Genomic DNA, 12,949 nt, shown 5'->3' on the forward strand with positions numbered 1-12,949 from the left:
CAGTGGTAAATTCATGTCTCATCGAAGATTTCTGGGCAAAATGTAAACATGAAAAATAAATACATATAAGGTCAATTCACAATCAAAGGAAAGCTTTTCAAATTGGATTTGTTATGAAGTACACATGGGAAGGCTGCTGCAGGGAAATCAATATTCAACTGCCATCCTGAAATCAAGGTCAGTTTTGACGCTCCTGGGGCTGCATAACACAAAACAGCAACTCACACAGGCTTGAGCAAGAAGGAAGTTTATTATTGCAGCGAAGAAGTGGGGTGGCAGGCGGGCTCGCTCTCGGCACGGGCTCCGTCCTCAGGCCAGAACCAGGGCTCCCTCAGCAGCAAGCTCCTCTTTCTGACAGGAGAGATGTCCAGAAGCAAAGGACCAGCTCTTGTTTTCCTCTATGAGGCTTGAGGGCCCCTTTCCGAGGCTCCCAGCAGTCGTTAATTTCAGCTTTAATAGCCAAAACCAGAACCCACTTCCATTCCTAAACTGGCCAGAGGAACGGGGTGACCACAGTTGCCCGGCAGTAATTATTACCTAGAGTTGAATGAATGCTGCGAGTCACTCGCACAGCCCTACACAGTTTAGAGAGTAAGCGAATTCCCTTAAAACATACCTTGTTTTTAGTTCTTTGGGTGTACCAGATAAATGAAGCAACTTTTAAAAACCATGTTTGCATTTAATATATAATTTTTCCTCCATTTTTAATTAAAAATAGAAGAAGTTATAAAAAGTAAATGAGCACTTAAATCATCCATTCATAGCCAATTTGATTACCTGACACAATTGCCCTAGCCCAGTGTGAGTTCATTCACTGCTACCCACGACACCTGACCATGTGGGAAAGGAGAAATGCATTTTTTCCCCATAAATATGTCATAGTTTAAATCTTACTAAATTGCATATTGCATTCATTCGTTCAACAAATATTTAACATGTGCTAATGAAAGGCACTGTTCTACAGAAAACACACAAAACCCCTACCTCTCATAAATTGGGAACAATTTTAAAAATTAGAAACATGAAACATTTAGTTTATGGTACGGGAAGGAAGACTGGGGGTGTCAGGCCCATAGGGAACGGGGCCATGGCTATTTACCATACACTGAGGAGGAATGGACACTGATAAGATGTGAACAGAATCCTGATAAGATGTGAACAGGTATGTCGCTGCTTGAGCTACACGGGGGAAGTGCTCCAGGTAAGGCTCGGGAACAGCAAGTCCAACATTCTTCAGCAGGGAGGGTGCTGGGAGCCAGGGAACCCCAGTGGCCAATGCAGCTGGAGCAAGGGTGTGAGGGTCAGAAAGGTCCCGGACAAAGGGATCACCGAGGTCTTTATTCTGAAAATGAAGGATTCAATTTTCATAAAAATTATATGCAAACTGTTTCCTCAAAATCTGGGGAAAAAATGACAAATAGTATGCTTCATAAGGTGTCATATACTTAGCCCATAAAAAAGCTAAGACATTTTAAAACTTTAGTTTATCAGTCTTTGGTTGACTACCTCAGGGCTTACAGATTGCTGAAAACTTTGATGTCACCTGGCCAGACTACTCCAGCTGCTGTCATTTGTAAAGGGGACCTGATGGGGACTGCTACTGCTTCAAATGCAAGTAGGCTAACAGTGTAAATCAATATACCCCAAGAATAGCCCTAATAGGTACATGAAACTTGAGAAATGCTCTGAGGAATCAATAAACCAGAAAGGCATGCATCCTCATGGACCATGCTAACTTGCGTTGCTGCTCCTGGCTTGTGTAATCAGAGAACACCGATGTCGGCAGATGGTACAGAGCTGCTGTTCCTAACAGCAGCCCTGTAACTTCCTAAAATTCTGAGACTGCCAGGAACTAAAAGAGCTGCCCCAGGATAAGAGTCATTCCAGATTCTAAGCATCTTCACGTGAGTCAAGATGGACAGACACATTTCAGGAAGAGGATGATCTAAATGTCAGAAGCATGAAAGAGTGCACAAAGGCTCATGGGAGCCTGGATTCAGGACCAATGAAAGGACTCCACAAAGGCTGGAATGGTGTGGGCGCAGTTTAACGAGAGGGTGTGGAGAAGGTGGGTCTGTGAACCAAGAGGGCTACCTTTCAATTCCACTTGAATCCCATCTTGAGCACATTGGCCCTGCTACAACTTTGGTTTGAACAAGTACAGAAAGAGGATAAAACAGTACCTCTTTAGAAGAGTTTTAAGAATTAAGTGAGATAGTTTAAACTGGGCAAATGTATCATTTTCCTCACCAATTTATGTTTTCCTTTATTTATTCTAAAGAAACAAATTTAATTCCCTTCCTGCACACATGCACACAGCAACACCAGCACAACTACAGGCAACTTCCAAGGTGGTTGAAACAATTACTGAAGAAACTTCCAGGTTTTTACTTTTTTTTTTAAACAAAACACCTTTTTTCTCTTTCTAATATTAACAGCATATACAGATCTAAAATATTGTTAAATTATCTATTTTGTATGTTCACTATTCAATAAACATACAGTGAACACCTATTATTGTCAGTTCCTATGACAGAGAGACTGAACATAAATCGTAGTTTGGTAGCAAAGTCCAGGAATGAAGCAAAGTGGTGAGCATGGCAACAGGAAGGCAAGCAGTCCCACTGCCTGCGAGAGGATCAGAGAAAGTTCAAGTGTGATGTGATGACTCAGCTGGACCCTGCCAGAGAGGGCGAGGTGGCCCACCACTCAGTGTAGGAGTACATTCGAGGCTGAGGGGGACGGGGGCAGTACTAGCAATAGCTTATGTGGTTATCTTCTTCCTCAACCCATTGTTTATTTCACAGCATTTCACTGTAGGTAACCGTGACCACCTTGATCACTTGCATCTCCAGTACCTGGCACAACCCTTGGTGGGCTGCAGATACCATGAATGAATCAAAGATGGGTAGTGGAGATGACAGCATGAGGGTGTTATTATAATTATCAAAAATAACACAGAAACTCTAAGTATATGCCTTCCTCGAACCTCCTAGGATACAAGAGAAGTAATGTTTGAAGCAAGGAAGAAATGCACGACAGACAGACCTCTGCGATGTACAAATGCTAGTCAAGACTAATGAATACATGCATAAAGTGAAATGAAATGAGGTATAAAATGAGAACAAAGGAAAATAGATTACTTTCTGCTCTGTAGGGCTTACAGAATTGAAGCTTTTGTAGGAATTGATTTCTATGTAAAAATGATATCCAAACTGGTAAAACATATCTAGTTCATGTGGTTTTACCCTTAGGCAAATGGAGAAGGTAGGACATGAGACTGAAGATTGTTACTGAGGATTTTTTCAGATTACCCCAAACAAGATGGGTCTGCTATACAATATTCACCTTTCAGTTTCTCAAGAACAAAAAATTTCTTTAGATAAAACTCGGGTAAAAAGGAAAGAGTTTCACAACAAAATAAACCTAATTCACCCGGTAATGAAATGGTAGTATTTCCCACATGGCAATATTCTCTAACATCCCTCCAATTGTCTAATACTATTCCTGACCAGGGGTTGGGAAGGGTGCTCTCTATTCCCCATGGCTCTAACTCTGAAATACCCAGTTAGGCCCTTCCCATTCACCTCTTCACAACTGGCCAGCGGCAGAAGTAGAAATGGGATGAGGAGAGAAGGAGAGAACAAACTCCACCAATCCCCCGCTTTCAGTGCAGCGGTGTGAGGGTATAAATACTCACTGTGCGGCCTGCCCTGCACTTACTCCCCTTCCTTCCGGGAAGAGCACGCACATTTTCCATCAGGGACCTGGTTTTCCTTCACCCCCCAGTTTTAAGGGTGGGCACTCACATGACCATGTCCTGCCATCACAGCTTGGTTACCTCTCCCCTCCCCCCCCCCAACTCCATAAGGATTCGGATTGAATATGAGCACATGTGACTCAACCTGAGAAAGAAGCCAACATTCTGAGAGAGTCCAGAGATGGAGAGGGGCCTTCACACCATTGCATTTTGGTCCAGCATGACCAAAGGGAAAAAAATCCACAATGCTCCTGGGCTTTACAATCATGTGAGCCAGTCAATGTTTTTGTCTACATAAGTTAATTTGAATGGATTCCCACATATAACCAAAAGAAATATGGATAATAAATAACACTTAGAAGTAAAACTAAGTGTCTTCCTTAGAAGTAAAAATAAATATGCTCCTAATACCTTGAGGAAGAATGATGAACGCCCCTTTTTCTATAGAAACATAGTTACACTGAGACACAGAACTGGGTATTAGGGATTAAAAAGGTTTTTGTGCACTGGAGTAGAAAACCCCTTAAGACCATAAAATTGCTTCTATGGAAAAACATGTTCCAAGTACAAAGCAAACTTATAACTAACATTTTCATAATTTGGCTGGTTATGAAGTTTCTCAACTATACCACATACTTAAGACTACTTCATAACTTTTCTTAGCCTTTACATTTCATATCTTGTTTTCATGTTGTAGCAGTATCCTTTGTATAACTAAGTATTCCTATAGCTTTACACATAGGTAACATTTACAATTACCATTACTGCCTCTCAATTATCTCAGTAGAACAACTCGGGAACCAGTATACCCATTTCACAAAGACATATTAGTTACAAAGGAGAAAGGACTTACTTGTCTCACAACCTGTTGACAAAAGTAGGACTAGGGATCATAGCCCCAGTGCTGCTAAATTTTTAACTGACAGAAATGCCTTAGTAGAATCATTCCCATTATCCCACCAAAGGAAAAGGACACATGAGTGTCAACGATGAGCGGGCTGCTTATGCATATGCAATACCAGCAGTTCCCACACCAACCTCAATGGAAAGGCATTCTCTTCAATTTACAAATGAGGAAAACCAGCATTGCCAAGATGCAATTTATAGTGAAATAATTAGAGTAATCAATTGGGAGAATTGTTATCAAGTTAACAATTTAATCAAATTCACAGAAGGGATGGTGGAAGACACCGCAGAAAGGAACCAAAGTCAGGAGACACATAGACCCAATCACCAGGCCCATTTCACGGAAAATGATGTTATAGTTAACTTAAGAAATTTAAAATAAAAAAAATCATACTTGTTTACTACCTTTCTTTGTTTTTTAATGGAAGTTTAAGTAGGAAATCCTTATTATCCAAGTAATTATGAGAACCTCTGAAGTTACAAAATTGTATGGCCAAGCAGGCCGTAACACTATAAAATATTCTCTATGATCCAAAGAATTAATCCCCCTGGATTAACTCAAACATTCATGCTGACTGATTTATGTCAATTCTTTACTGGCCTCTCCCTCATTGTGAAATGTTGAGACAACCGTCTACACACAATGCAACTCACCCATAAAAACTGAAAATCATGTAAAAATATATTTCAGAAAGATGATTACAAGTGATGTTAGAAATATCTAAAATTCACATGAAAAGCCATTAACAAATGACACATAGAAATTACACATCACAACAAATGAAGAAAAAAAAGCAACGATGTTAAAGTGCTTCAAGAGTAATTTAAATATTAAAGGATAAAAAAGATTCTTGGAAGAACTGATAGGCAGGCTGTCAAATATTTTTGTAAAATTGACCATTTTTACGATGACTGTGCTACTCATATGTGAAATTCTGTCATACAAAGTTAAGGAAAATTATGCAAAATAATGTCATTTTTTAGAATTTTAAGTGTCATAGTGCAATTTAAATCAAATTTGTTAGTGATATCACAAAATAAACTTACATCTTTATATTTAATTTTCACTTTTCAGGACTTTTGACTTCCCATTATTTCATATTATGAAATTTTTGTCCTGGTTTCTAATTGGCTTATTTAAAAAGGGTAACCTTTCTGGTTTCATTTATCCTCAGATAACAATATGAAGCAGCAGAATACAGAAATAACATGTACTGAATTAAAAAGTGAGTAAAACTGACAATGCAAGCATAATTTTAACCCATTAATCATAACCAAAAGCGTATCTCATTCTAAGTTGTTAAGTTGAATAGTCAGTTATCTAATGTCAATGCAGTTAGATACAGTGTGACCTCGATGTCAATAAAATTCAGTCAAAGTCTTTCTTTACCGAAGTGAAGAAAAAAAAACAAAAAACAAGTCAATTCCCAGTTCACAAGAGCTCTTGAAATATTTTTAAATGTTTTAGTAGAGACATTTCAATTCTTGAGCTGACATTCAAATGAAAACTTGATAGAACTAAAATATTTCCAAGTGCTTCATTGAACAGCAACAGATAATGTTTATATGCCTATGCTGATTAGGTTATTCTAAAAAAATTCTTGTCACTCATTTTCTAGAATTTAGCCTGCATGTACTTTATGCCCCATGGCCACTCTCCTTCAAAAACCAAGTAAAAATTATTAGCATGCCCTCAGTAAATGCAATTATAATTCTCTGCCCTTTTGCAAGGGAGAAAAAAAACTCATATATAGAGAAATTAACACAATCTGATATACATTTAAAAATCCATCTTAACAGCAAGATCTAACATCAGGACCTATTTTTGAATCTCACAGTTTATGTGTGTTGAATATCAGTTTTGCTTCTTGTTCTGTCCGATTCTCAATTAGAGCCTCCCTCTTCTAGTCCCAGAAGCTCTCTTTTCTGAAGGGAACATCTAACCCCCCCACAAAGCTTTGTGCACAGTAGCTAGCCTGGGACAACTAACCCGTCCCTAACTACACAATGGAGTTGTGACAATGCTAAGGAGGTGTGACAACGTAGCTGTGACAATAGTCACGGATGGTCACCAGGCCTACCCAGGCCAGTCATAATTCTCCCAGTGACTTTTCTCCCAGAGCCATCCCTGAACACTGCCTCTCTGCACTAAGAATGCTGAACTAGAAAGATGTGTCAGAGGCCTTCTGAGGGCTGCCCTCTTCATCGAGTGGCAGCACCTCCATGTAGAATAAAGCCATGTAGAAGTCAGCAGAGCCAAAATTAGAGACGAGAGCTAGGAAGAAGCAGAGCTAGGAAGAAGCAGAGCTCCGATTATAGGTCTGTAATTAAGATCTATTGTGTGACACCAGGGCCCCTGTATTTGCCAACCAAATGAGCCATAAAATTCCCCTTCTAGTTTACTATGTTTCTGTAATCTATAAAAACACCAAAATCCTGACTCATCAACCCACGAAACCTCAAGTTACCACATGTTACAATTTCTTAGGTCTCAGTTTTTAAATAATAAAATAATAGGGTTGGTTTAAATAGAAATATTAAATTAGGTATTCTCTAAGATTTCCCCTTGGATGTATAAATCTATCGCCAGTTGAAATTTTTGTCAACTAAATGTTTAAGTGTTGATTTTATGCAGTAAAAGGTACTAGCATATAAAAAAAAGGTGCAATATTTTTAGAAACATCTGCACTTAATGGTCACTCCTTTCTGACATGAAAATTGTTACTTAGGTCAAAATATCTATTTTTAAGCTTTTCACAGAAAAACTTGAGTAATTATTTTTTTTAAATAAAATATTTATGGGAGCACTTTTAAGTATTACAACAAATAAGGTTGCGTTTAATTCAATAACTAAATTTCACCAGTACACAACTAGAGATTTAAGATCTTATGCACAGAAGAGTACAAACCATATATAGAAATGGATTCATATTGAAATTTCATTTTATTAAATGTTTTCTGATGAACTAAATTCTGATCTCTAGTTAGATCTCAAATTTGCAATTCCTTAGAAATGGTAAACAATTATGATACAGTCAAATATGAAAAATATGCCATTCTAACAAAATAACTGAAAAACCATGTGATATAAAATGAAAGGATATCCTAATTTGAAATAATTAAAGCCTTTCTATAACTATTCTGAGTCTGTAAACATTATAAATAAAAGTGTTCTCAATTGTTCTTCTAAATAAAGTTCTTTTATTCATGATTGTATCCAGAGTTCTCAAAATCGTGTATCTGGCACACAGACATTTTTTGGGTGATAGGCTATTGGGGTTGGACTGGGAGAAAAGGGAGAGGTAGCTGAGGAGGGATAAGGAGTGAGGAGGCTCGGAGGGATCAAGAAAATGGTAAAGGAGACAGGGAAACACTGGGGAGGAGAGATTCAGCAGGAGAGAGATGGAAGGGGAAGGGAAGGTTGAATTAATCTGAGAAGAGCATGAGAGGGTAGGAGGTGGGGGAGGGGGAGGCTGGAGAAGAGGAATGCGCAGGTCGTCATATAAGCAAGAGGAGGTGCCCTGGGGAGAGAGAGAAGGGGGAAGAGGGAAAGGAAGTGGAGAAGAAAAAGGGAAGCAGGAAGGGGAGGCGGGAAAGGGAAGGCAGGAAGAAAACCGAGGGCAAACAGAGAAAGAAGAGAACTTCCTACCTACCTGAATAGTTATCAGACCAGAAAGTGATGTCGCTCTGCATATAAATACTATTTAAAACCTTAATACTCATTCAACTCCAATGAAAATATTCAATATATTAATAAATTCATTACAATTCATAGTGAACATATACAGGTATCTGAATACATGATCAATAAATTAATAAACATAGACCTTATTACACCACATTTTTTGTTACACGTTTTTTTAAAGCTTCATCTTAAATTTGGAAGCATTAGACAATGTACTTAAATTTCAAACAATTTACTTGCTGAGCACCAATAAATACATTCAATGGGTGACTGACACACCTTCCCCCAACCAGAGCAATAGTAAATGTTCTATGCCCTGTAGCAGCAACTCACGATGAAGAAAAAGTATTACCACTTCCTGGGGCGACAGTGCTAGAGCTTCAGTTCTTCCTTTTCTGGTTATCTCCCTTCGCTAAGCGTGCATGTTTGGTAGAACTTCTACCTTCCTTTCTGTCATCTTTTTCTCTGGATGCCATTTTACTAGAAATATCCTTTGTATTTGTTGACTTTTTCCTACTTTCCTTGGTTTTAGCACCTTTATCTAGTTCCACTTTCTCCTTTTCTTTGTCCTTTTTACCCTTAGGAGGCTCTTTCCTGGATATGTCGGAATCAGCCACTTTCTTATCCTTCCGGTCATCCTCTTTTTCTTTCTTCCCCTTTTTTCTCTCTTCATTCTTACTTTCCTTCCTTGACTGAGACTTCTCTCGTTCCTTCTTGAGCTCTTCTTTAGTGAGTTCTTTAACTTTCAAGTTACCCAATCAAAGGAAAAAATGTTTATTGAAAGCGTCTCTTAATTCACAGAACAGCAACTTACTGTAAAAGTATTGTCTTTATTTAAAATCTCCTCACATACTTGAAATGGTCATTCAAACAGTGACCTTAATCCACTAGTTTTAAGTTGCTAAGAACAGAAGCAAATCTCTATAAAGTACCAACTATAAAAGAAATGCTAGAAACTTGCCATCATATTTTTCCAGCTTGACATATGGTATAATTTGTCTTAAAACAAGGTTAACATGCAATATTATTCAAATGAGTGCATCCATAAAGGCAGTAATTACACAAAGTATTAACTCACATTTCACAACTATAATAACATAATTAAAGGAACACTGACACATAAGAATAGTTTCCATAACTTGCAAGTATTTGTACAAAGATAATTTTTAAAATGCTAGCTCTAACAAAGAGCTATCTCCCTAAAATATCTGTGCTTATAATCCTTGAAAACAATATAATGCACAAATGAAAAATTAAATACCATTAATTTTTAGTTAAGAAATATACAATATCCATGAGTATTGTTTTTAAATTCATTATCTATAATGTGTCTAAAATGACGAATAGAATTTCTTTTCTGCTTATATTCCACATTATGAAATCAGTATTCCTTTAAGCATGTTTCCTGTTAATTTTCATAGAGCCACTCAAGCCAACATATATGCTGTCCGTGCTCATGGGGACGGAGCAATTCAATGAAATATACCGGCAATTCCAAGTCTTATATAATATGCTGCTTTCAACTTGCTTCATATCGAGTCTAATAGTGCTGCTAGCCAAAGCTTTGAATTTCACCTTCTTGCTCTCTCACCAGGAAATCGTAAGAGAAGCCAGGCGTTTACTATGTAATGCAGCATTTAAGCAGAAATGAAGAAATTGAAAGATTTCTTTAATAATAAAATGTGGTAGGTGTTTTTCCCATCAGAATCATGTAGAACTCCCACTGCACAAAAAGTTATTGAATTCTTCCCAAAAATTCTTACTAAAAACCTTATAGAAATACAGAACAGCATTCATAAAGAATGAACCATCCAAGTCCCCATTCTACTTGAATGTGGTTCACGGAGCAACACAGAGAAAGACTTTTGCCAAAGCAGAGAGCTTGTGTAATGCTGCCGGGTCCTACTCAGCACACGGTTTTTAAAATAGTCTATCTTTAATGTTTTATTTGCCTCTCGAGATCAAGAAGTAAAATTATACTTACTGGCCATTTATTTCATAATTATATATATATAGGAATAAAATGGCAAAAATTTTGTTGTCGTCCCAGGAATTATTCAGGTGGGATATCAAGTTGAAACATTAAAATTAAAATACAAACCACAAGACCCTGCAAATCGCATAGTGCAAGTCTAACCTGTTAATGTTTCACCAAAAACAAATACACAAACTACAAACAATACGCCAAGCACTTGAACACAAAAGAATATTACAAGTTTATAAAGGAAAACATGCACTTCCCCCATGCCCCTCTCTCTGAAGGACATAAACATTTATATAAGAACAAGAAAAACCAGAGGGATATAAAATAAGGCTGCAATAATAAACTGTTAGCCTACATATAATGGTTGGCAGGTATAGTAATTATGAAAGAATTATAATATCACACACAGCAAATTCTATATTAACATAATACAGTGCTCCAAGGTTATGTATCCAAGTTTTCCTTGTACTAAAAACTATAAGATTGATCACGCTAGCTTTTATTGTGCTCTAAGGGTGTCATCAGCTTAGAAATGAAATGAAATCACTGATGAATTCATCTTTTTTTCCAACAGTAATTTAAACATTCAAACTAAGCAAGTTTTTAGGTTGGAAGGTAGGATGTGTATATGTAAATTTATACATAATAACATCGTGATATTGTTACGATATGTATGTTATTAATTTAAAGACTGTTACAAAGTTTTGATAACATGAAAATGAAATTACTTAGTATTATAGGCTTGAGGCAGAAAATTCTTTAATGAAGTTTTGATAAAACTACTTATGACCAAAGGTGCACCCAAAACCAAAAAGCGATAACATTTAGCATTAGTAGCTGTATTTACATAACATATCTAGAAAATGTCATGCATTTTCAAGCATTAAACTTGATTCACTCAAGGCTAATATGAAAAATAGAAAATACCTTTAGCCTTAGTTTTTCTCTTGGCTACCCCACCAGGTCCTTCTGTTGGTGTTCACAAGATGAAAATAGGTTATAAACAGAAAATATTAAGGTAATTAAAAATAAGTATCTATAAAGTAGTTAAAAGTGATGTCTATTAAACAAATTTTCTTAAATTCATCACTTAAAAAATACACTCCTTCAAAATATAAATGTCTATCACTATGTCATTTTAGAACCTTACTTTCACTTTCAATAACAGAAAAATGCATTATAATCAGCCTATGATTTAGTCAACTTCACAACTTGCGTTAGACCTGAAAGAACTGTTGGCTTTGGAAATAAATGTCTAATTGCCGCAGAAAATGGCGAGTCCCTCTCAATGGGGCCTCCGTAGTCTGGACTTCTGCTCTTTGACAGATGATCAATTACAAGCCCCAAGGGTGAAATGACCTGAGGACTTTACTTCCCTCCTCAATCATCACTGCCATCCAAAAAAAGGATAGCATATTTTAGTAGACTTTTTATCTTTCCTGTTTGAATAATCAGTTTCTTTCCCCATTTTCAAGCTTTCTTTATAAAAGAAATTACACAAGTAAGAACCACACTATTATGCAGATATATATTAACTTCTTTACTGTTCATCAAAAAACTTTGCAAGAGCTTTCTAGTTCCTCTTTTGGCAAATGAAAGTTCTGATAATGGGTTTATTTTTAACCCTCTAACAAATGTCAATACCATATAACTCTCAGTATACTCTTATTCCAACCAGGATGAACTCAGCACCCCAGCCAAGTAAAGTCTTGGTCACATAAATGGTTTGTTATACTCATGTATCTGCTGATGTCATGTATCTTTCCGAAGGGGCATTCCAAGCTGCCAGTACATTCCCTAGGCCCAGGGAGGGATGGTGATTACTATTTGTCTCCTGTGAGGCAACACCATATATAATCTGTCACTCTACAACTCAGGTCTAAACTACTGTCACAAGAAAGCCCCCTAGCCCTTTTACACTACTCCTGTTGTAGAACACACTCTATATGTTTCTCAAAACTGTAATCTCACTCCCACTTCCAGTATAGGTATTTTTACTCCTATTCTGTTACGTTGTTCAAATCATATTCCAATCCTAAATTCCTTACCCTTTCTCTATTCACTGCAATGTGTTGCCATCAAATGAGGTGGCCCATTTGAGAATGGTAATTTATTTTGGTTGAGCTATACTCATCACCATTCTGGGGGAAAACGTGTTACTATGTCTTGCTTACCCCGACTACATTAAAAAAAGAAACATGAATTAACTGTTTTATGTGGCTTTCTGTATCTGTCCAATTACTTGATATACACACAATCATAACGTGTGTGTGTGTGTGTGTCAATTATTTTTCACAGACAAAACTTGATTCTTTCCTAACCTCTATTAAAAACAGCATGCCACATTGTAATACAGAGTGCTATCTTGGACTATGTACTAAAGTTTATTTCACAATAAAATATCAAATTTAGTCTTATAATGCCAATTTTTAAATAACATGGGTATCAACCAGTGTGCAAAAGAAATTAGCACAGGGCCGGTTAAGTGGCGCGATGGTTAAGAGCTGGCTTGGGACGCCAGAGGGCCCCGGTTCGGATCCCACATATGAGGGCCAGTGACACTGGCCTCCACAGCTAAGATGAAGAACAAAACGACAGCAACTTGTCTGTTCCC

The 12,949-nt window shown here is 37.3% G+C and overlaps 1 protein-coding gene across 10 annotated transcripts in view; it reads right to left on the bottom strand.

Annotated features, from left to right (window-relative positions):
• LOC109377781 (aspartyl/asparaginyl beta-hydroxylase-like) overlaps positions 1-12,949 on the bottom strand; it is a 105,366-nt gene that overhangs the window by 69,507 nt on the left and 22,910 nt on the right. For 6 of the 10 annotated variants that reach the window (XM_019634225.1, XM_019634223.1, XM_019634224.1 and 3 more), the window contains exon 6: positions 11,263-11,304. In XM_019634225.1, coding sequence (XP_019489770.1) covers positions 11,263-11,304 — 42 coding nt within the window. Of the gene's footprint in view, positions 1-7,587; positions 9,094-11,262; positions 11,305-12,949 lie in introns of those variants that run through there. The other 4 variants (XM_019634231.1, XM_019634232.1, XM_019634233.1 and 1 more) reach the window with 1 other exon arrangement.

The sequence above is a fragment of the Hipposideros armiger genome, unplaced genomic scaffold (genome assembly GCF_001890085.2).
Source record: "Hipposideros armiger isolate ML-2016 unplaced genomic scaffold, ASM189008v1 scaffold_1552, whole genome shotgun sequence".
NCBI lineage: Eukaryota > Metazoa > Chordata > Mammalia > Chiroptera > Hipposideridae > Hipposideros > Hipposideros armiger.